Source organism: Phaseolus vulgaris, chromosome 9 (genome assembly GCF_051622355.1).
Source record: "Phaseolus vulgaris cultivar YP4 chromosome 9, ASM5162235v1, whole genome shotgun sequence".
NCBI classification, from domain to species: domain Eukaryota; kingdom Viridiplantae; phylum Streptophyta; class Magnoliopsida; order Fabales; family Fabaceae; genus Phaseolus; species Phaseolus vulgaris.
The window spans coordinates 16,695,463-16,721,132 of record NC_143506.1 but is presented as its reverse complement, the minus strand read 5'-3'; the positions used below and the strand labels follow the sequence as shown (position 1 = coordinate 16,721,132).

The 25,670-nt window shown below is 32.4% G+C and overlaps 2 protein-coding genes across 3 annotated transcripts; one reads left to right on the top strand and one right to left on the bottom strand.

Moving 5' to 3' along the window:
* Positions 1-11,582: 11,582 nt before the first annotated feature.
* Positions 11,583-21,190, top strand: LOC137823012 (TRAF-like family protein). 2 transcript variants are annotated; one of them, XM_068628082.2, is made up of 10 exons: positions 11,583-13,116; positions 13,534-14,007; positions 14,128-14,429; positions 15,066-15,788; positions 15,871-16,149; positions 16,327-16,488; positions 16,793-17,731; positions 17,824-18,039; positions 19,438-19,698; positions 20,467-21,190. In XM_068628082.2, the coding sequence occupies exons 1-10, from the start codon at positions 11,787-11,789 to the stop codon at positions 20,809-20,811; spliced, it is 5,031 nt and encodes a 1,676-aa protein (XP_068484183.1). In that variant the 5' UTR covers positions 11,583-11,786; the 3' UTR covers positions 20,812-21,190. The 2 variants fall into 2 exon arrangements, with proteins under 2 accessions (XP_068484183.1, XP_090151159.1); XM_090295033.1 differs by lacking the exons at positions 11,583-13,116; positions 13,534-14,007; positions 14,128-14,429 and adding an exon at positions 14,702-14,854.
* Positions 21,191-23,027: 1,837 nt separating this feature from the next.
* Positions 23,028-24,217, bottom strand: LOC137823013 (putative glycosyltransferase At5g25310). Its single transcript, XM_090295034.1, is given in 1 exon segment — positions 23,028-24,217. A coding segment is annotated over 1 exon segment (1,179 nt). The 3' UTR covers positions 23,028-23,038.
* Positions 24,218-25,670: the final 1,453 nt, after the last annotated feature.

The window sequence follows — 25,670 nt, the reverse complement described above, 5'->3', positions numbered from 1 at the left end:
AAATAGAGTAGTTCTTTCCGTGGGAGAGTTTTTCCAGCAGTTTATTTTCTCACCATATGAAGTTTAAGTGTAAAGGGAGTTGGCATAGCCCTATAATTTAATGTAAATTCCAATATCAAAAGTAAGTTTTAAAAAGGTTTCAGTTAAACAAAAACCAATGTCAAATTGAACTTCATACAGTACTATGAAGTTATAGGAAATCAAATTATAAGGTTCTATTCTATCTCCAAGAACACACTAATTCACCTATTTATGCCTAGTGTCTCATTTTGCAATTTTGCAACTCATAATGTTGTTCATCTTGTAAATCCCAGTCGTTAGAGTTAATAGAAAAAACCAAGCTGTAGTTTAAAGCTATTATCATGTTTCTTAAGCAGAAACGATTTTACCTCTTAAGATATCATTATATTCTAAACCACTAAATAATTAAATTACATGTTTTCTAGATTTTGGCAACACATCTGAGCATTATTATTCTTGGTATATATTATGGTTTATCTCTTTTCCATGGCATGGCAGGAACCAAATGTATGAACTGTTTCATGAAACTGAACTTCTGTCTCTACCTACTTTTCCAACTGCAGTTTGCCTCTCTCGCACACTCTCGATCTTTGCACTCAGTTCAAAATCTTCAGAATACATTATGCACTCTATATATCAGCATACACCAAGAAATTCTCCTCATTTAAGTTTCTATGTCAAGTACCTCTACTGTGAGAGTAATCTCTACTAAACTGCTGCAAATATTTTCTTGCTTCAGGTTTAGTTAATGCCACACAAATGTCTATGATCATGCATTTCAGCAAACCCCCTAATTTGGAATGAGAGAACAGTGACAAAATTCACAGAAGCAGTCTAGTAAATAATTGCAATCCATCTTATTCTAGAATTATTATACTAAGCATTGATGAACATTATTGTACTTATCACTGGGGTTGAATAACTGTGACAACATGATAACAAAATGAACTAAACCACATAGATAACACTGATGCTGACTTAGTACCAATTCAAATGTTGATTGTTTTGCTCAGCCGATATCACACCCATATGAGAGCAACTAGTATTGGATACTGATATACTGTGAGTAAGTCTTGATTTTTGTTAGAGATCCCACATCGACTAGAGATTAGAGCCTTTCATTGTATATAAGTGGGTGCAAACCTCATCCTATGAGCCGGTTTTATGGGGTTAAGTTAAGCTTAAAGTTTACCTGATAACATGGTATCAGAGTCATTTTGAGTCTATCTTAACGAGTATTTGTGTTGGGCCTATTGTGTCACTTATATATATATTACCTTTTATTTTAAATTTATTGTATATTTTACTATAAAAAAATCATTAAATATAAATTAATTTAGAGATAAAAAATAGTTAATTATTATATTTATTAAATTAACACTATTTAGAAAAACACATATTTACTGTTAATTTGTTTGGGAAAATTTTCTTTAGGAAATACTTATAAATTTTGCTATGAATAATAATCTGCAAGAAATTGTATTTTAATAAAATTTACAATAAATCTTCAAGCTATTTATCTGTGATTTTTTTTAATAAAAAGTATTTTATTAATTTTTTAATATTTTTTCTTTTAGACATGTAAAGCTTTTAAAAATATTCTTAATCTTAAATATTTATTAATCAAAATTAATAATTTTTTTTCAATAAATGACAACCTCTATCTCATTTTGAAGGTGATATACATATAAAAATACCTCAAAATATACTATAACAACAATATAAAAAAAATATACTAGCCAAACTAATTTTGATGCATTATTACAAGTTTAAAATTAGAAACTAATATTAATCTCATTTCATTCAATTTACCACATAATCTCATTTAAATAATTAAACCAATCAAATTTTGGTGATATAATTTAATTTCATCATTAATTCAAATTCTATGTTTGTCTTGTTGATTCACATTGTCAAACTAAATTTAAAATAGATCAAATACATTTTATAGTAACATTCTAGGTCTCACTTATTCTCATATAAGAATTCTAAACATTTCCAAACTGGCAATTCAATAATTTCTCAAGTATCTCTCTTGTTTACATCTTCAAAACACAATCAAGATCATTAAATCAACCAAGTAACTAATATAGCTCAAGATTTAAAATTTGTAAATATAACAAAATTTCAACATGCATCTCACTAGCAATAGCAAGAACAATAATTTTAATTCAAATACTTTAAATGGAATTACAACTTTCCTTAACCCAACCTTTCTTGTGTTATAAGAAAACTATTACTTGACAAAAGATGAAAAATCAATATATTGAAAAACACACTCTTAATTTCCAATGATAGAACTTTAATATACTATAAAAATCAAACATAGATTTTAACTTAAACTTTCCTCATTACCTTCATAAACTTTTGCATGCTACCATAAGAAGAAGATAAATAAATTCTCCAGATTTCATGTTTAGACTCTTGTTTCTACTAACTTAGGGGTTCCAATTTTGAGTCTAGATTCTCTATTAATTTTTTTATATTATCCTTCTATTGTGTCTTCAAAATACATTAATTTTAATATATTAAAAAAAATATTTTAAAATATCAAAATCAACATAACTTGGATGCACAATATAAATAAATAAATAAATAATTAGTAGATAATTCAAATTCTTCAATTTCATACTCTAGGAACAAATGAGACCGGTAGTGGAAGGAGATGGTAAGAAGGAGGAGAAATTGGATGTGAAAGACTTCATTTTTTTTTTCTATTGCCACACCCTTTTCTTATAAGCTCACTTCTCTCATTTGTTTATTTTTAACTTTCTAAAAATAGTAATATTATATTTTCCATTAGAATAAATCAATAACTAAATATATTTTTGATCTAATTTAGAGAGATAATTTCAGTAAAGGTTAATATTTGTATTAGAAAAATTAGAATAAATATATCACTTAATTAGTTAATCTAAAATTATTTGTTTAAAATTAATTTATTACAAAACTCTCACGTGCAATCAAATATAATAAACTACTTTGTAACCATACAACTAACCAGAGTATAGTTTTAAGAATCTCTAGATCATAATAACTACCAACAAATAATCAATTTAATATTAAAGGGCTATGAAATACATTAAATATTACTCTGTTTCCTTTTTTTTTTTTTAACTTCAACTCTTATTAAATTAAACATTAAGATTCTTACAAGTGTCACAATCATTATTTGTGAACTCAAACTATTATCATATCATAACATTATATAAGTTGTGATTATCAATTATTAGCCATTAAAAACACATTTTAAATCAACAATTTAATTTAGACAAGAAATTGTGTAAAGAATGAGAAGAAAGAAACAAACCAAAAATGACAAATATAATGTTCTATCTATGTTCACTTGCTTGACTGTTTATTATACTTTGACTTTTTTAAAGTTGTATGTGGAAAAAATTTAAACATGATTTGCAATTAATAATTTAAATACATGCAATATAAAAAATGGGTTTTAATATCATTTTCAATTTTATAAATTAATTACTTCATAATTGATCACTTCTCGATCTTAATTTATAGCCATTCTTGTTAAAAATTAAACCAACTATATTTTTATTATTGATTTTGATTACTAATAAGAACACAGACGCTCATGTGTATATGCATCCACATTTATTTTATTATTATTATATGTATATTTATATTTATTTAAATAAAATATAGATTTATGTGTATCTGTATGAGAGATACCGAGAGAGCATGAGAGTTATGTTATTGGGTTTGAAGAGATTTGAGGAAGAAAATAGATAAGGTGAGAAAGAGTGAAGAGAGAAAAAACGGTGATAAAATCTCAAAAATTCAAATTAGAAAACAACAATCATCTATGAAAATTGAAGAAATGAAGATATATTTCAGAAAATTAAATTAAAAAAAAAATGTTCTACACTCAAAAGTGTTTCTGATGACTATTTTAATATGTTTAAAAAAAAAATAGAAAATGACGTAATTCCCATAATACAGTAATAAAATTAAATATTGATATAAAAAAAAAAAAAAAAAATTAAGAACAGTTAAAGATGATAATTTTCTATATATAGGTATAGATATTACCTAATTAATTTATTTTTTCTCCTATATCAATTAAATCTATTACAAACTTTTCTTTAATCTCCTAAAACACACACAAAAAAAAATGGTAAAAAATAATAATCAAGCACGTAAAATATTTTTTTAATAATTCTTTCATTCATGACCAAGTAGGTTTAATGCAAAAATAACAAAAAAAAGTTAAAAAAAACACTCCTAAATCCTCTTTAATCGTTTCATTCAATATGCTAGATTTGTTTGTTCTATTTCTGTAACAAAAAAGAAAACAAAAAGTTTTAGTATTCATACCATGAGAACTAGTGTATTTTTAGTGATTATCTGGGCCTTTAATTTACAATATGTGATTTTTTATATTATTATAACTTTTAATATATATTTTTATTGTATTTTAATTTTACAACAATATATATGCTAATATATCTATATACTAATATTTTTACAAACATATAAATAGTTAGAATAGAAATACATATTCAAATCATATATTTACATTGATTTCTTTAAAAATAGTAATTTTATAAATGTATTTGCATGTACATATAACTTAAATATATACATGATTTTTATAAGAGTTATTAATGATAAAAATATTTTATAATAAATATGAACAAAATTATATAAAAAAAATTATTTTATAAAACTTACATTTTATATATATATATATATATATATTCTAAAATTTTAAGTCCCAAGAATATTTTTTTTAAAATATTATCAATCTTAAGTTTATCTGTAATTTCTTTATCTTTACTTACAAATAATCACATATTCATATTCTTATATTAGATGACAAATCATACAATAATAACAATAAATTTATTTGATTTACAATGTTAGATAACAATAATTCTCAATTTGTTTTTTCAACCTCAAAGTAATTTGTTACACTCAATGTTTTCTAGAATACACTTATAAATATGTCTTATAAAAGACTAATACATGATCCATAAAAAATAATATTGATAATGAAACCTCAAATTCATATGTTGGAATGATTCCTTACATATACTTTACAAAACTTTGATGCAATAATCTCTTTTAGTTTCTTAAACTTTATATATTAATTTGTATATTTTAGATTATCAATACTATGACCACATTAACTACGATGTCATCATAGGTATCTACACAATATATAAAATCATACATGTCCATTCATCATATATATATATATATATATATTTGTTTGATATGTATTTAATTCAATTATTCCATATATGCATGCACATATATAAGTATATACAAAACATATCTCAATACAACATATCATAACAACAAAGAGTATGTTGTTTAAGAGATACTACATTGCTTAAGCGATTTGTCTTCACTAAACAAGGGAAGACTCATCATTCAAGTTATAAGACCATTGCTTAAGGTAAAAAACTTCATTTGAGGAATACTATCTCTAAAGGGGAGATAAACTCGTGTGTCCTCTCATTGTTTGGGAAACCAACTTTAGAGGAGAAACAACCAATATTAACCCTTCATTGCTTAAATGTCGCACCATCACTTGAGTCACATGACTTCTTGCACAAGCCACCAAGTTCCCGAAGACTACCTAAAATTATGAATTTTCATTGCTTGAATTACCACTTATAGCTTGAGCGGTAAGAGTTTCAGAGAAAAATATTGTTATGACATTTCTCTCACCTAAACTACTTTAGTGAAGAGAATTGTCACTTGAACAACCATATTGGTGCTTGATCGAGGAGCATTGTCGCTTGAACAACCATGGCAACACTTGAGCGACAATACTTGGGGCATGCAATAGTTGTAATTGCTAAAGCGTCACTCCACTAACAACTTAATGCTTAAGAGAAAATTACAAAGAAATAAAAAAAAACATAGTAGTTCATATCTACCAATTTCAATCTATCCAACATTATTTAAACACCCAAAATATCTTATTTTGCATTTAATATTGCATGTGCACTAAATCGTACTAATTATGACAATCCAAAACTCAACCTAAGTCAAATTATGACATCAGTCAAATAACTCATGTACCAATACTCAAGTATTTTAAACTATAAGAAAAATCCATAAGATTTGATGCACTTCCAACACTTTTGAATAAAAATAATTTTATAGATATAACTAATCAACTTTCTTTACCTAGAAATAATTTTCCTTTTAAGTAAAACAACCTCAATATCCACAAGCTTCTAAAGTGAAATGATAAAACTTCCAAACTTCAATCTACACAACCAACTTTTCCACTTATTTAGATTATTGCATTCACATTGCCTAGTTGATTCCAACATGTGAAGTATAAGATCCTCACTGAATTATAAAAAGGGATAAAATAGATAAAGTTTGATTGACCTATCTTGATCTACTAATTGTTGCCTCCTTAATGGTGCAGTCTATTCATAAAAAGGATGATTGATCAATTGGGAATCTTAAATAAAATATTTAGAATGACCAGTTACTTTGAGAGATTAAATTTGAGTTGAAATGGAAAATGAATTATTTTAAATCTATTTATAAATTTTTTTGAAAGGATTTTTTTTTTCATTCTTCGTTTACTTTATGATCATATATGTAATATAAATAAGTTCTTACATTCTCTACCAATAACAAAAAAATTGTACTTGAAAATTCACTCATAGGAAAAAAGTATGGAATAGTTCATTTATCTTTTCCTCTAATTCTCAACTAGAGTCACCAAATTTCAAATATTGTATCACTTTAACCAACATCATAAACCACTTGACCTATTGTTTTGAAAATATGATAAGACCGAATAATTTTAGGGGTTAACTTTATTGATTTGATAACTCTTCCAATACAACTAAAAGGCATGAGTAGAATTACCAGTTGTACAAAATCCAAGTTTTAATTATCTATATAATAAATGGTGAAAATATTTTCGAGTTTCCATTCCCTTGATATTAAATTCTTCACACCACTTCTTTTATGCCTATAAATGTTTTGAGAATTGAAAATTAAAGTATTACAGTCCCTATAATTAATCCAATTCTTCCTTGAATTTTCACTACACCATTTTTGACCATAGACAATGCCTAAACAACGTTGCCTAAAGTAGGAAAAGAGTTACCATAACTTTAGACAACACTTTGACAACTCTTTTTCAAGCGTCGAATATGCAGTTGTGGGCTTAGGTTCATGCAATGTTTTTTTGCAATCGTTGCCTTATATTGGTAGAATAGACAACAATTTTTGAAAAAAACTTTAGGCAATGTTTTTTCTTATAATGTTTAGGCAACGCATTTTTAGTGTTGCCTATTGTTCAGGCAACGTTTTTTTAAATGTTGTCATTGGTAAAGGAAACACTTATTTGCATGTTGTCTGCCTTTTTAGGCAACACTTATTTACATGTTGTCAGTCTTTTAGGCAACACATTTTCAGTGTTGCATATTGATAGAATAGACAACACATTTTCAGTGTTGCAAATTGATAAAATAGGCAACACTTATTTACTTGTTGTCTGTCTTTTTAGACAATATTTATGTACATGTTGTATGTATTTTTAGACAACACTTTTTTAACATGAAAAATCATGAAATACATCTTAATTTATAAAATTGTGCAATATGCAACATTTTACTGTTTTAAAATGTAATTGCACATTTAGGCCATATATATAATTTTACATTTAAATCACATTTATAATTTAAATAAGAACAATGTATATAATATTAATATTTCAAATTTACAAGTTACATATTTCATTGTATACCAAAATAGTAGAAGTTGTAATCATTACAAAAGAATATTATTACAAAGTAATAGAAATTGATAGCAATAAAGAATTGAAATTTCTTAGTTCATTTCTCCAATAACCAACTTTTTAAATCAAACATTACAAACTCTTTTTGGTAATTTATTACATTAAATCATATTTTTTATATAATCCATACAAAATTCACTAGCCACAAATTACTTATGAATTAACATAAACAAATGTTGATCATCTAATAATTTATTTTCACTCACTTTTATTTCTTTGCATAATTTGTGTTCCCTAAATAATAAGTAAACAACTTTTTCAATTAAGCATTGCAAACTTTTTGGTAATTTATTACATCAAAGCATTTTTTTTATATAATCCATCTAGAATTCACTAGCCACAAATGACTTCTAAATTAACATAAACAAATGCTGATGATCTAATAATTTATTTTCACTTGTTTTTATTTATTTATTTACATAATTTTTGTTCTCTAAATAATAGGTATACCAAAAAAATACTTTCCACAATTTTTTTATTCCTCCCCTCTCTTCAATTCCAGTAAATCCATAATTTTTTTATGAATACCAAACAAAGTGATGAAAAGAGTCCAAATCAAAGTGAATGTAATTTGCAACAATAAAAAACAGTCTTATACAATGCATCTAATCTAATTTTTCCAAGAGAGGACCAAAACATAAACAGGTGAAATGTCATTACATTGAAGAGGACACAATAGTAGATTTTACACTAATGTAAACTAAGAAAAATGCAATTAATTTTCTCAAAAAAGCTAAAGTGCAGCAACTAGTTTGAATTTAGTATATAATATGATGTGTCAATAAAAAGGAAAACAAAATATCAAACAATAGTGCAAGGAAACCGACCTTTATATTCTTTTACGTACAAATTTAAGTAACAATGGTAAAAGAAAATTACACACCGCATAAACAAAAACAACAACAGGTAGACTACTTTCTCTATAATTATGTGGTACAAATGGGGACATCTGCCGATATGATATTTGTAGTTCTGGGTCTGGCTCACCTAGGAATAAGAAAACACTTATTAACTAATAAGGACCATACACGTTTAGCAAAGAACCAATGAATATACCATTATAAACTATTCAAGCTCTTGGAAACAAAGCATGGTAGGTTGAGTGTTGCCCACTTAGATTCCATCCATATGATGATATGCCGTGATCATCAGGTTTCCTAGTAGATTTGAAAAAAAAATTTAACATGAATTTGAGTCCATGTATCTGTATTTAGATACATGAAAAACACCTAAAAAACCAAATGTTAAGCAAAATCTAAAATTCAAATGATACTAATCGCCAGATCGAAAGAGTAACATTTTTGCAACTAGGTTGATGTGTTAATCTGCTCTCAAGTGTTAAATAGGTAACAATTAACAGTATATTAGTCAAAGCTTGGTAGAGTATTGTGGTATGCCTCTACATAAGAGTTAGTCACATATTTATTATCATCAAAACTATATAGAAGGGTTGTATAATGTTCCCAAACTATTTAGGGATCACACCATATGAGTCTTAACATTATTATCCATACAAGTATTCATATTTTTGCTAACAAATGTTTGTGAAAACTTCATGACAAAGGAAATGTTTTTCTTTCATAACTTAGTATGAAATTTCCTTATTCTTTTTCTTTATAGGTATTGTGCACATATATTTAAAGTCTTAGAATCTTGATTTCCATTGACCTAGTTGTTAATGTTCTTGGATTTAATTGTTACAAGACTATTATTGTATTCTTAAAGTCATCCAAATTGTTTCTCTTATGAGGTGCATGCATAAATTTCTTACAAGTATTTATTTCCATGTGTTGCACCATAAATCAATCTCCATGCGTTTCAATATCTCTCATAGCAAATGTTTTTTCTCATTTGTTGATTTTTTTTGTTAGATAACCATATTATCATTCATCCTATTTGTACTCATACATTTTTTCTATAAGTTTTTAATTTTCCTATTTTGGTTGCTTTTTTCCTTATTTTTTACAGTATTATTTGGACAATCATTAGTTTTATGTCAACATGCTCTACATAAAAGATGAAGACTTTCATATTCAATATCATCGTAATAACCATTGGTATCAATCCTATCAACAATAAGTATGTTTAGATCTACCTCTCCAAGCACCCTTATAAACTTTTTATGTGTAACATGAATTATACTCTAATGGGATTTCATGTAATCAGTTTTATGAAATTGTGGCCAAGCAGATAGAAAATTTAATTGCAAAAAACCATATTAAGACTTTGACATTTCACCCACCCAATGTGCTATTAATAGAGTTTTCTTCAACTATGAAACCATAATACCACATTTTAATAATAAAATAGTGATAACAAAATAGATCTACTCATTACCTTTTATCTATCTTATAAGTATTTTTTTATCTATCTCACAAAGAGTGTAACCTTGCTATGAGGTAGCCTTATGTCTTTTAAGATTAAATCCATCTTGTAGTTCCATAAAGGTTTAATATTATTGAAGATCATATAATACCCAATGTTGTTATCCAGTAACTTTGATACCAAGAGCTTCAAACCATGTCACACATAATATTTTACGTATTCTATGATTTTTTTTTAAACAAGAGTTTATCTTCTTTAAATTCTATTTGTAACTTATACAATACAAAGATATACATATTTTCATTTGATTTTGAGGGTGATTTTTTCATCACTTTGTCTTTCATAAAGATTTTCATGAGATCCTCATCTAAAAAGACATAAGTAATATTGACATAAGTAATATTCCAAAGGAGAAGACAAAAGTATCACATATCACATAAAAAAGTATTTTCTAATTAAGATAGTTTTAGTTTCTTTTATATATTTATTTAATTAAAATGACAAAATTGTAAATATATAACTTTATACCAACCAAATCTATATAGACATATCTTAAATATAATTCATATTTAAAAATATTTTTTTAAGTACTTACTAAGCTCTATCCTTGTTAATAGTAACTTTAACCACATTTATTATTTGAAATACAACATGATCCTAGCTTAATCAAACTTCATACAATTATATCATTCACCTGCTAATGGATAATAATGACATAGAAAATCGAAATTGGAAATCAGAATGATAAGTAAATAATCAAGATGGGTTGAGATGAATGGTATGATGTAGAAAAAAAATACATACTCCAATATTTTTTTTATTTTTATTTTTCATAAAGTTTGGTTTTGCCCTGAAGAACAATCTGCTTAATGGTATGATTCACATGACATCACACATACTCGCACCCAGCAAAAGAAAAAAGGGAAGCAACAAAGTCAAACCTAATTTCAACCATGATCGATCAAGGAAAATCCAACGGTGATAAATGCATATCCTGACTAGGAAATATCCTGGGAATAAATGCTATGCGATCCACCCTATTCGTATACGACTCCATACCCCAGCTCGCCGAATGACGTGGTTGTTGTGGAAGAGAGGATCCAGACCCTCCCAGAACCACGTGCACTCACAATTGGCCCAAGCGGAGATCCACTCATCACATCGATATAATAATCCAACGGCTAAAGAGAGCAAGCATGATGAAAAAATATAGTTTTGCTTGTATTGACACTTATTCAATGGAAACAAAATGAAGAGAGAACCACGTGCACTCGTAATGGGCCCAAGTGGAAAGCCACTGATCACATCAATTGTATTAATCCCACGGTTAAAAAAGGGTCACGTGAGGAAGCAAACATAGTTTTGCCTGCACTGGAATCTTCCCTTTGAAAACAGAATGATGAAAGAAAGGCGCAAGATTACTATCGTACGCCAGGAGGGATGAGGCGATAAAAGAAAGAGGCGCACGGTACTATCTTGCGCCCACGTTGTCCAAACCTGTTTGTGTGTGCTTTCATTCTCTCGCTTGCACCACATTTCTCTCTGCCTCCTCTCTCTGCGTCCAAGATTTCAATACTCGTGAGAAAATTACTAACACGAACAAGAAGAAGAGGAACGAACAAAAGAAAACGAAACAATGAAGCAAGCTTCGTCCGAGGCAGTTCCTTCGCTATCTTCCACGCCGTTGTTCACGGAGGCAGCCACATCGTCGTCATCCTCCGCCGCTGCGGCGGATGACCTGGCGGTGGGGTCGCGGGATGGTGGCGGCGGCGCTCAGGAGACGGTGGCGGTGGATCGGCGAGGCGAGTACTCGGCCGTGTGCCGATGGACGGTGCACAATTTCCCGAGAATAAAGGCTAGGGCACTGTGGAGCAAATACTTCGAGGTAGGCGGTTACGATTGTCGGTTGCTAATATACCCCAAGGGTGACTCACAGGCGCTTCCAGGGTACATCTCCATCTACCTCCAAATCATGGACCCTCGCGGCACCTCCTCCTCAAAATGGGACTGTTTCGCGAGTTATCGCTTGGCAATCGTGAACGTCGCGGACGATTCCAAAACCATTCACCGCGATTCCTGGCACCGATTCTCCAGTAAGAAGAAATCGCACGGTTGGTGCGATTTCACGCCCTCTTCCACTGTTTTCGACCCCAAATTGGGATACCTATTCAATACGGATTCCGTTTTGATCACTGCGGATATTCTCATTCTCAATGAGTCCGTTAATTTCACGCGGGACAACAATGAGTTGCAGTCCTCGTCTTCGTCCTCCTCCTCCTCAAGTTCATCCGTTGTTGCGGGTCCCGTGTCTGATGTGTTGAGTGGTAAGTTCACTTGGAAAGTGCATAATTTCAGTCTGTTTAAGGAGATGATCAAGACACAGAAGATAATGAGCCCGGTGTTCCCTGCGGGGGAGTGTAATTTGAGAATAAGTGTGTACCAGAGCTCCGTGAATGGGGTTGAGTATTTGTCTATGTGTTTGGAGAGCAAGGACACGGATAAGACTGTGGTGTTATCTGATAGGAGTTGTTGGTGTTTGTTTAGGATGTCTGTGTTGAACCAGAAGCCTGGTTCCAATCACATGCATAGGGATTCTTATGGCCGGTTTGCAGCTGATAATAAGAGCGGTGACAATACCAGCTTGGGATGGAATGATTACATGAAGATGTCGGATTTCATCGGTGTGGATTCGGGGTTCTTGGTGGATGACACCGCTGTTTTTAGCACTTCATTTCATGTGATCAAGGAGTTTAGCAGCTTCTCCAAGAATGGTTCTGTGATTGCTGGGAGAAGTGGGAGTGGTGCTAGGAAGTCTGATGGGCATATTGGAAAGTTCACTTGGAGGATTGAGAATTTTACTAGGTTGAAGGATTTGCTTAAGAAGAGGAAAATCACGGGTCTATGCATCAAGAGCCGGAGGTTTCAGATTGGTAATAGGGATTGTCGACTTATTGTTTATCCTCGAGGTGTGCAATGTTTTTGCTCTGCAAATCTATTTTCTTTTTCTGTGCACCATTTTCTTAGGCTTATTAGTTAGCTATTAAATATTTGCGGTGTTGTTTGTGAGTCAAAGCTCCATTAGACGTGATCTTGTTGTGTGCATTTTAGTGCAATTTTGGCCTATTTTGATAGAACTGAAGGGGCATTCTGGCTGCAATTTTATCAGCCTTTCTATCTTTGAAATTTTCATTGTATTTGATATTTCATGCTTGTAGTTGTATATCTACTGATACAACCATAGAGTTGAATTGATAATCTAGATATTGGGTTTGGATGTATGAATGTAATAGTCACTCACTTTACTTAAATACAGAGAATAGGCTTAGGTTTTGATTAAAAAAAATGGAGTCTGATGAATTTTTATATGATTTTGATGCTATCAGGGCAGTCTCAGCCACCATGCCACCTTTCAGTGTTTCTTGAAGTTACAGATTCAAGAAATACTTCCAGTGATTGGAGTTGTTTTGTTAGCCATCGTTTATCAGTTGTGAACCAGAAGATGGAGGATAAATCTGTCACCAAGGAGTCTCAGAACCGCTACTCAAAAGCTGCAAAGGATTGGGGTTGGCGTGAATTTGTGACACTCACCAGTCTCTTTGATCAAGATTCAGGTTTTCTTGTCCAGGACACTGTCATATTCTCTGCTGAAGTGCTTATATTGAAAGAGACATCAATAATGCAGGATTTTACTGAACATGATTCTGAGTTAAGCAGCAGTGGCTCTCCTCTGGACAATTCTGGGAAAAGAAGTTCATTTACATGGAAAGTTGAGAATTTCCTGTCATTCAAGGAAATAATGGAGACACGAAAAATCTTCAGTAAATTCTTTCAAGCTGGTGGATGTGAACTTCGAATTGGTAGGTGTTCTTGCAAACATATATTATCTCCTGCATTTTATTCACTGGTAGTAGTAGTAGTAGTAGTAGTAAACTTTTATGTTTTTATTCTTTAATTAAACTTGCTTTTCCATGACCCAGGTGTATATGAGTCGTTTGACACTATATGTATTTATTTAGAGAGTGACCAGGCAGTTGGTAGTGATCCAGATAAAAATTTCTGGGTCAGATACAGGATGGCTGTTGTGAATCAAAAGAACCCAACCAAGACAGTGTGGAAAGAATCTTCTATCTGCACAAAGACATGGAATAATTCTGTTTTGCAATTCATGAAGGTGTCTGACATGTTAGAAGCGGATGCAGGATTTCTTGTACGTGACACTGTTGTTTTTGTTTGTGAAATATTGGATTGCTGTCCTTGGTTTGAGTTTTCCGATTTAGAGGTAAGTCCTTATGGATTGCTTTGTCTCTGTTACATTCTTCTTACAAATATCATTTGATAGATGCCAAATATTCTTGCCCCATTTCTTAAGACTTCCCTCCTACCATCTATAGGATGACCTATTCTTGACTTTAGATACTAGACTGCATGTAATTTTGTATTAATTGTTATTGATTTGAAATGGCTCTTCTGCGTCTTACATGTCACTAATTTAACATATAATATCTGGTTTTGTATCTGACTCATTTTTAATGTAAGATCGGAACAAGCCAGTTAGGAAATATGGCCTCTTCCTTGGAACTTTTGCTTGTGATTAGCTGATAAGATGCATGGAACAAGCTGATAAGTCACGAGTTACAGAAGTTGATTAATGCTTCAGTTCATAATTTTGCATCCCTTGAACTTCTTATTGTACAATAAAAATTTGTAAGCAGATTTCTATCCCATACCTAAGCCATATGATAGATTATGATTATGTCTTATGTGAAAGATAAAAATGATTATACGCTTTACATCTTAGCTTCTCACATGTTGTAAAACCAGGGGATTTTGTTATGGATTTTATAATACCTACTGGTTATATTAAATTTTTTATCTTATGTTTGACACATCATCTAATTTTGTCTTCAATATTCAGGTTTTAGCATCAGAGGATGATCAGGATGCATTGACAACTGACCCTGATGAGCTCATTGACTCTGAAGACAGTGAAGGGATAAGTGGAGATGAGGAAGATATTTTCAGAAATCTTCTTTCCAGAGCTGGATTCCATTTAACATATGGAGATAATCCTTCTCAGCCACAAGTTACTTTAAGGGAGAAACTTCTAATGGATGCTGGTGCAATTGCAGGGTTTCTGACTGGTCTTCGAGTCTATCTTGATGATCCTGCAAAAGTTAAGCGCCTGCTTCTACCTACCAAGCTGTCTGGTAGTTGTGATGGGAAGAAGGCCACCAAAGCTGATGAATCTTCCCCAAGTTTGATGAATTTGCTGATGGGAGTTAAAGTCTTGCAGCAAGCTATCATAGATTTACTATTAGATATAATGGTTGAGTGCTGCCAACCTTCTGAAGTAGGTCCTGTTGCTGATTCTGTTGATGCATGTTCTAAACCTTCTCCAGATGGAAGTGGCGCTGCTAGTCCTCTTGAGTGTGAAAGAGAAAGTGGATCAATGGAGTCTGCACGAGTTCCTGTTAATGAGAGACTGGATTCTGTTGTTGAAGAAAGCAGTAATACATCTGCTGTGCAGAGCTCTGATTTAAAAGGGAATGGTATTCAAGAAAAACCTGTTCCTGGACATCCCATTTGTCCACCAGAGACATCTGCCACTGCTTCAGAAAATGCATCCTTTCGGTCAAAGGTACAATTTTATTTTATATTCATTACAGGTGTATTTTGTTACACATATCTCTAGTTTTGATTGTGTGAATTTGAAACATCAGACCAAGTGGCCAGAACAGTCTGAGGAGCTTTTAGGTTTGATTGTAAACTCACTAAGAGCTTTGGATGGAGCTGTTCCTCAAGGCTGTCCAGAACCAAGACGTCGGCCTCAGTCTGCTCAAAAAATTACTCTTGTATTGGACAAAGCTCCTAAGCATTTGCAAGCTGACCTAGTTGCTCTGGTACCTAAATTGGTTGAGCAGTCAGAACACCCACTTGCTGCCTATGCACTTCTTGAGCGTCTTCAAAAGACAGATGCCGAACCTGCTTTACGAATACCAGTGAGAAACTAGTATTTTTTTATCCAAAATACCTTATTTTGAATTGTTTCATCACATGTATTAATTCAGCAAGCAATCCTAATTTAGTTACACTTTTGCTGCATTTCCACCTCTGTCAACATGATGCCGAATATGCTTGCATTATTTTTCTCCTATTGATGGCATTCTATTTTTCAGGTTTTTGGGGCTCTTAGTCAATTGGAGTGTGGTAGTGAAGTGTGGGAACGCATTCTGTTTCAGTCATTTGAGCTTTTGACAGACTCAAATGACGAACCCCTTGCTACAACAATAGATTTTATATTCAAAGCAGCATCTCAATGTCAACACCTCCCTGAAGCTGTAAGCTTTGAAGATAAATAGTTGGGAATTGTACTATGTTACATTATTTAGAATTTATTTTGATGCACTGTCAATGCAAAAATGTTCTGTATTAGCACTCAATAATGCCTTGCCACATCATTAATGAGCTTTACATCTTGTGAAATTGTTAGTATTATCAAAATCATTAAACAGGGTTCCAAGCAAAAAATGGATGTTAGTGTGTAACAGTTGTAAGACAAATCATCAAAAGTAAACTCATACTTCTGTAATCTTGGTCAAATGTTTCAAGACACATTTGTAACATTATTTCCCCCTTATGCAGGTTAGGTCTGTTCGTGTCAGGCTGAAAAATCTAGGTCTTGAGGTGTCGCCTTGTGTCCTTGACTTTTTGAGTAAGACTATAAATAGTTGGGGGGATGTTGCTGAAACCATACTTAGGGACATTGATTGTGATGATGACTATGGTGACAATTGCTCAGCTCTGCCGTGTGGGATTTTCTTATTTGGTGAACATGGCACTTCTCCCAGTGGGCTGCACGTGATTGATGAGCAGGCTTATCAAGCTAGTCGTCATTTTTCTGATATTTATATACTGTTTGAGATGTTATCCATTCCTTGCCTTGTTGCTGAAGCTTCTCAAACATTTGAGAGAGCTGTAGCTCGAGGTGCAATAAGTGCTCAGTCTGTAGCCCTGGTATTGCAAAGCCGTCTTTCCCAAAGATTGAACAATAATGGAAGATATGTTTCTGAAAATTTCCAACATACAGATGGTGCTACAGAGGGAGATGCCTGTGAGCAATTGGGAGTTCAGAGGGATGATTATACTTCTGTTCTTGGCCTTGCTGAAAATTTGGCCCTCTCTAGAGATCCATGCGTGAAAGAATTTGTTAAACTGCTCTACATGATAATGTTTAGATGGTTTGCCAATGAATCTTATAGAGGGAGGATGTTGAAGAGGCTTGTTGACCGTGCCACTAGCAATACTGACAATGGTCGTGAAGTAGATTTTGATTTGGATATATTGGTTACTTTGGTCTGTGAGGAGCAGGAGTTTATCAGGCCTGCTTTGAGTATGATGCGTGAAGTTGCTGAACTGGCAAATGTTGATAGGGCTGCACTATGGCACCAGTTGTGCGCCAGTGAGGATGAAATTATTCGTGTTCGTGAAGAAAGCAAAACTGAGATTTCTAATATGGCTAAGGAAAAAACTATTATATCACAAAAGCTGAGTGAATCTGAAGTGACAAACAATCGATTGAAGGTATTTCATGTCTTAGTTGATAACATACTGTGGTTACCTCATGTTAATTGCTAATGGAGAATTTAGGTCTAACGCACTTCATGATTCAACAGTCTGAAATGAGGGCTGAGATGGATCGATTTTCTCGGGAAAAGAAGGAATTAGCTGAACAAGCTCAAGAAGTTGAGAGTCAGCTTGAATGGCTCCGCTCAGAACGGGATGATGAAATTGCGAAGCTCTCAGCAGAGAAGAAGGCTCTTCATGACCGTTTACATGATGCTGAGACACAACTTTCTCAGTTGAAGTCTCGGAAACGCGATGAATTAAAGGTATAGTTTAAAAAAGTTTGATTTTCTACATTGATAATGAAAAAAGTTGTTCAGCTATTCTAATTTTAAATGCCGTGCACTGCACACTATAAATTTTATGCTTATGATGATTATTCTTACATTTTCTTACCAGTTAAATTTTACTCATACTTGGTGCAATTGCAAGTGTACTTATGGGTTTTTCAAAATTCAAAGGATCTCTATACTCAATCTAGGGGATTCATTGCATTTACACTCTTCAGTATGAAATTTACTACTGGTTTTGCTTTATCTGACTACTTCACCTGTGATTCTTGCTATGTTTCCCCCTCTTTCTATCCTTCCTATAAACTCTGATATGGGCGAATGAATGTGTCCATGCTTTGTTTTTGCCAATTCATGAAAGATGGTTTTCAGCTATTAGTTCTACTTAGTTTTTCAGCTGACAGGTTGCTCGTGTGTTAGGAAGGAGTTTGATCCTACCTGGTGCCATACATCTAATTAAGTATTAGTTTCAGTACATAGTCTGAGTGGGCTCTCATACCTTGTCCAACCTTCAAGACCAAAGTTCTTTTTGTGTGTAAGGGCACATTATAATTTATAAGTCATTCCTAGGCTTCCAGTAACGGAGCTGGACTCTAGCACCATGTCTCTTCACCTTGCTCCATCCTCTTTATCTCTATCCTCCTTTCTCTCTCAGCCTGACACTTACCTATTCTCTCTTCTATTTTTTGCTTGCTGCAGAGGATCCAATTTGCCAATTAAATGCTTAAGTTGTTCAAAAGAGTTGAATCATGAGCTATACAGTTCTCTTTAGTCATCCTTTATTTCATTTATCAAATTACTTGAAAGAAAAAACATGATTAACTATTGTGCATTCTCTTTTACTTGTTTGTTGATTATCATCAACAATCTCATTGGTGATATTTATGCATCAACAGGTGTTTGAAATAATCTGATAGTAATGCAATCATATGCATATATTTTTTATGTGGCACTCTTAAAAACGGTGGGCAAGTGAAAGGAGCTTCATTGTGGTTCTGAATTGATTAGTGGTGCTGTTTGGTTTAAGATTTTTCCTTTACTTCTAATTACAAATGTTACCATGTTTTCATTTTGGTGCCAGTGAAATAATTTGTTTTCTATTTTCATTTCTGTTGAAAATCAATTGTTTTTATTTAGTGAAAACATTTCTTCCTGGTTTTCTATTTCTATTTTCTTTCTTCATTGTCTACTGTACAAACTTTTGAAAACAGGAAGAAAGTGAAAACACCTTGGCCTTTTTGTAAAATGTAACCGAGTTAATTAAAACAGGAAATGAAAACAAGAAGTTTTATTTTTCAAATTTGATGACTCTTAAATTTTCATTGTGTAAAATGGGCACAAATTGAAAATTAATGTGGATCTTATGACATACAGAAAGTAGTCAAGGAGAAAAATGCTCTAGCTGAAAGATTGAAGAATGCTGAAGCTGCACGCAAGAGATTTGATGAAGAACTGAAAAGATTTGCGACAGAGAATGTGACTCGGGAGGAAATTCGGCAATCACTTGAAGATGAAGTCCGTAGATTGACTCAAACTGTTGGGCAAACTGAAGGGGAAAAGCGCGAGAAGGAAGAGCAGGTTGCTAGGTGTGAAGCATATATTGATGGCATGGAATCAAAGTTGCAAGCTTGCCAGGTTTGTCTTGATATAGAATCTGTACTACTCTTGCTGTTTTTATCATTGTTAATTACGTATCGCCTTATATATGTTTACATGTTCAACTTATATGATAGTTAAACCTGTTTCAGTTATGGAACTAGCTGTTCGAACTAGTTGTTTGATATGTAATGTATTGCCGCCTGTATGCTTAGTTGGATTTTGAGCAGGTTTTGTTGGGTAACCTTAAAATCATATTAAGTGGATACAATAAATGTGTAACATGAGTTTGACTCAGTATTGCTAATGGATAATGATACACATAAACCTCTCTTTGAAAGACACTTGTTTATTATACACCTTTTATTTCGTTCTCTCTCTCCTCTCATCATATCACATATCCTATAAACCTATTTTATTTTTTTTCTCTAGGTGTAGATCATCATTATAGGTGTCTATACTATATAGAACATTTTCCATTTTGTTAATATAGGCCGATGTCGTGTTCTATTAACAGTGGTAGATTGCTTCTTTCTTCTATTTTGTCTAATTTATTGCTCAAAAATCACCTTAGTTCAAACTTCAAAATCAGCTTTAAAGTAGTACTTTTCTGGATTAGCGAAAATAGTGTAAAAATGACCATGTTCCCATGATTAATAACGATCCAATTATTGCTACTAGTAACGATCTTCAGAGGATGTTTGAAATTGATGCTAGTGTCTGTTGTTATTTGTCACTTCTACTCTATGCTTACACATACTCCGGAGAGAAATACTGTTGGTTAATAACTTTGTTTTCCTTGTGCAGCAATATATTCACACACTTGAGGCCTCACTCCAGGAGGAAATGTCAAGACATGCCCCTCTATATGGCGCTGGTCTGGAAGCTTTGTCATTGAAAGAGTTGGAAACAATATCACGTATTCATGAAGACGGGCTTAGGCAGATCCATGCCATTCAACAGCGTAAAGGGAGTCCTGCTGGGAGCCCTCTTGTAAGCCCCCATGCTCTCCCTCACACCCATGGTTTGTATCCAGCTGCCTCGCCCCCTATGGCCGTGGGACTGCCTCCCTCGATCATCCCAAATGGTGTAGGGATCCACAGCAACGGCCATGTGAATGGTGCAGTTGGACCTTGGTTTAACCACTCTTGAATTCTCTCTCGGGTCATAGAATGTTATTCTTTTTGAGTTATTTGTTTGGCATTTTGGCCGATAGAACTGTTGGAGCTGAATGTTGGGTAAAGGATTACCGAAGATTAGAAATATTGGGTGAAGTTTTGCCTTACATATGTTAATCCAGTGGAACTATCAGTTGCAAATGCCGTACTCATTTGCGCCTACGTCTTTTTGAGGGGGAAAATATTACTTACAGGCTTTTTCAACTTTCCATAGTTATAGCTTACTGTTATTACATAGTTTGGCCGTATGGTTGATTCTATTTTTATCCTGGGCCACAATTTAAGCGCTGTAAGAAATCTTAGACTGACAGTTTTTAATACGTAATCAACAAAGAAAATCCTTTTTCCTCTGATTACGCTCTTGTTGAAGCTCATGCGATTTAGGTATATGTACTTCATTTTTTTTCCTTGGTTGTAGTTACAAGGTATACTTAAATTCATTCGATTATATTATGAAATGGAGACCTTTTTTCTTCATTTCTGCTATGTTTTGTTTCCAATTATTGTATGATTTTCCTCAACCTTATTCTTTACATAGAAGTTATTCTTTACACATGTTATACAATATTTGACAATCTCTATGCACATTAGAAAGTTCAGCTAATTCCATAAAATTGGTATGGAAATATAGAAAGATCAGCTTATTCTATAAAATTGGTATACAAATATCAGCATCTATTTTTCTTTATGGGTCCGGTGAATATTTGAAATAGACCTTAATACTGGATGTTCCATCTCTCTCTAGATATTTTGTTAATGGGGGTGATAGTATTTAATTTTGGCAAATTCTTCCTGGACCTTACGAGTGATTTGCTCCCTATTACTTTTTCAAAATTATCTTTCTTTCCAGAAATAAAAATCTAGAATTCAAAAAATATATTCCACCAAAGCAAATCTTATGTAGCTTTATATTCTGGAAATAAAATTTAAAATATTCTGAAATTCAGAAAAAATGTTTCAGAAATTCCAATCCAAAAACATGTTAAAAAAAGATTCCAAAAGTATTTTTAATCTGCATTCCATTTTTATTTAAAGATATTTTTATCATTTTATATAAAAATTTGATGTAGGTAGTAACTGCCTTTAATTTTTAGCAATTACTTTAAACGACAGAATCTTGTTCATTTTATGCATCCAATATTGGGCTTCAAAGAAACAAAGGTCATATGAAGGGTGTTTTGTTTCTGTACTTCCATATATCTTTTTTCTGCACCTCCATAACTCTTTTACATCCAAAATCACCATTTGGAAAAAAATGTTGTATTTGTTTTTTTTATTTTCGAATTACGTAATTACCGTAAACCTTTTGAACTCTACAATTCCAATCCAGAAAATATCAATTATAGAGTTCAAAAGATATTTGAAAATCCAGAAAAAATACTTTTCAAACTCTATACTGGAAATATAATTTGTATTCCAAAATGTAAAGTTTAGAAGATATTTTAAAATCCATAAAATATCTTTCAAACTTTATAATTTAAAATATAAAATTATATTTTGAAAAACCTTCATTGTCTCACAATCTTTACCTGTGCGAGCACTAAGTATTCGATCCAAATAAGGAATTTTCTTCCCTCCAAAATCTTTACCTGTGGGAGCACTAAGTATTCTTCACTTGAATGGTGGTTGTGAATCCTTTAAGTTCCCAATAATTTACAATCTTTCCCTCTATGTTATTCAGGTTGTGTTTTCGATCTGCCTAAATCCTTTTTTTTTTCTTTTCTAAAGAATGTTCTCTGTCTTCCCTAATTCTACTTTGGAAAATCAGTAAAAAAGCCAAATATTTCAGAATTTAAGATTTTGAAATTTTATAATTTTTCTGATTTTATGTTTTAAAAGGTGATATATTGAATTGACAGTTGTGCAATGATATTTCTTTACTTAAAATTTCAGTTTTTACATGAAATGAGAAATATATTTTTTTCATATTATTAATCACAAATTGTATATTGAGATGAATTCTGAATATATCATTTTTCTTATGTTTTAGTATTGATCAATTCCCTCATGCCATATTAGAGTTTTGGATTCTAAAAAGAATAAAATTTCTATGACACTAAAACAAACACTTTAGAAACAGTTTTTAAAAGTAATATGCTCCTTTACAGGTTTTTTAGTACCTAACTTTCCAATTTAATGGGTTCAAGCCTAAAAAAATAACTATATATATATATTTACAGTTACCTATGCTTAAGGGGAAATTATTTGAGATCTCTGTCTAATCTCCTGAGCCAGATGGAATGTAAGATCATGTGAAAGGCATCAAATCTCTTAGCCGGTTGGTTCAGAGTAAAATGTCTCCTCGCGGCTCTTACTCCATGCTTGAGTTTCCTGTACTCCCTCTCTGGAATTCCACTGAGCAGTTCTTTCAGCCTTGGAATATCTGAAACATCTACCTGCACTGAAAACGCCTCCCATTGCAGCACATCACCGAAGGGCAGCGTATAATTCTTTGATAGAATCACGGGTACGCATTCAGCATAAATTGACTCCACGATTCTCGGGCTAGCCACTTCATACCCACTTGGACAAAGGCAGAACTTGGAGTCCAGCATGAAGGAATAGTAGTCGAGGTCTTTTGGGAGATACTGGTAGACACGCATGTCATTGTCCTGGTTTTCCCAGTGGTGGATAAGGATGGGACGAATTGGGCCGTGCATGCCACCAGCAAAGAAGGCAAGATAGCGGCGTGGGGCGTTTTCCGGTGGAGGTGATAAGAGTTTAGGGGATACTTCACCTCCATAGAGGTGGATTTCCGGTAGAGGTACATCTTTTTGAGGGTTGAAGCCTTCAGAAGTGTTGGCATTGCACAAGACCCGGATGGAGGTGTTGTAGAGGAAAGGATTTCCCTTTGACGCATAAGGACCCTGCGACAATAAGAGACGTTATTCAAAATTTCGTTAGGGAGTCATATAAATCTGAAGGGCTGAAAGCGGAAAAGCTGAGTATTTTAATATAATGGAGATCGAAACTGAAAACTGTGGTGTAAGTGTAGAAAATCAAACAAAAGCATTAAGCTCAAATAATGGAGAGGGAGACGAACAAACCCAATCATGACAAGCAACCATGAAGTGGTCGGCACCTTGAGTTTTATTCCAGAAGGGGTATCTCGTGGATATGACTCTCACGTAATCAGAGACAAAGTTCTTTAAGGGAGTGACGTCGTAAGGTGTATAGAGGTACTTGACCATCCATGTCACACTGAATGGAAGAAAGTAAACGTGAGCAGCAGTGGGGTCATTGGTCCTAAACCTTCCAACCCCGTGTTCCATCTCATGAAGGAACCTCCCTTCAATCGAGTATATGTCCTTGCACGGGCCATCGTGAACAATTGGTAGGTCCCCATCTGGGTATACGAATACCTTGAATATCTTTTCCATCTCCAAATAGCTCCTGTAATTGATTACAACAATTAAGCATAAGAAGTTGATTACTCTTGTATTCCCATTTAACTAAAATTTTCTCGTAGAAATGGTGCAACGACTGGTGCTATATATATCTCAGGACTTAAGAGTATTTTGAGAACCTGAAACGGAGGCATGGAGGTGGTAAATTATGAAAAGAACCATGATTTTTCACACTTTCTTTCTTCTACATCTTTGCTTTACACTCAATTTATCACCTTAAATTGAAATTGAAACATTCTTTACCGTGAAAATAACAATATTGAAATGATGAACGGTTAAATTACAATTGTATAAAGAAAATAAAATAGTGTAGAAAAGACATTTACCCCTTATTAAAAGAAAGTGACCCCCTGTCACAGTTGATTAATAACTCTGCAGTAAGGTTCGGCGGTTTATTATACGCATTTTTTTCAAATTTAAGAGTGGCACTAACGTCACATGGCTTCTCATACAAATAATAATGGTTTGGCCTTCATGCATATACTAAGCTTCATACTTAATTATAATCCCAGGAATAGGCTTCGATGTACAAACATAGATACGTTATTCAAGGTGTCTAGAATCATGAAATTTGTGTCCACAAGTTGCACAAAGTTAATGGCGACAATTGAAATAGTACACTAAGATAAAGGTTTTTTTTCAGCAATTTTTTAGCAATATAAATGAAAGGACTATATATGGAACTCTGAAAGCAAATGTATACTAGCGCATGCACTCGGCCGCCCAGTCAGAGTCATCTGCTCTCGCAAGGACAAGACAATTTATGGATCATAAATTAGGAAAAAGTTTCTTTAATAGTATGAGCCAAGGTAGCATAAATAGAAGGGTGGTTAATAATTATAAAATTTTATAAGCTTAAAAACTATTATTAAATTTCAAAGTGCAGTCATATTTTCAATATTTATCTTTTAAATATATTTAGCCTTTTTATTATCTCCCACTTTTTACTATCACTATTTACAAATTTTTTTCTTTTATCAATATCTAACTAGATGTCTAATAACATTATAGGCGTCCAAGCATTATTTTTCAGTTTCAATCACAACATGTTAGCCATTTTTATACAACATGAAGTAAAAAATATATATAATAAACTGCATGTTAAAATAAAGATTGTTTACGTATAACTTGTCTGATAATCCTATATCATTCAATAATTTTTCTTCATAAGAAGTCAAATAAGCTTTCACTTTCTTTTGTTATTCATTGTTATTATTATTGAAATCACACATTCCACGTAAATCTTAGTACTATAATCTTAAGTTAACATAAACAGTTTTTTGTATGCGAATTGGACGAACTCTACTTATATTAATATATATATATATATATATATATATCTTTTGAAAAAAAAAAAAAAAACACAAGCATACCATATATGTATGTCTATTTTTATTGTTCTATAAATTTTTTCTACTGTGTTAAA

Bases quoted from the DNA above. Each gene is read 5' to 3' on its own strand.
- LOC137823012 (XM_068628082.2), top strand. From the start codon at position 11,787: ATGAAGCAAGCTTCGTCCGAGGCAGTTCCTTCGCTATCTTCCACGCCG. The intron at 14,008-14,127 runs GTAGGTGTTCTT...TCCATGACCCAG, and splicing joins TGGATGTGAACTTCGAATTG to GTGTATATGAGTCGTTTGAC. The intron at 19,699-20,466 runs GTTTGTCTTGAT...TTCCTTGTGCAG, and splicing joins CAAAGTTGCAAGCTTGCCAG to CAATATATTCACACACTTGA.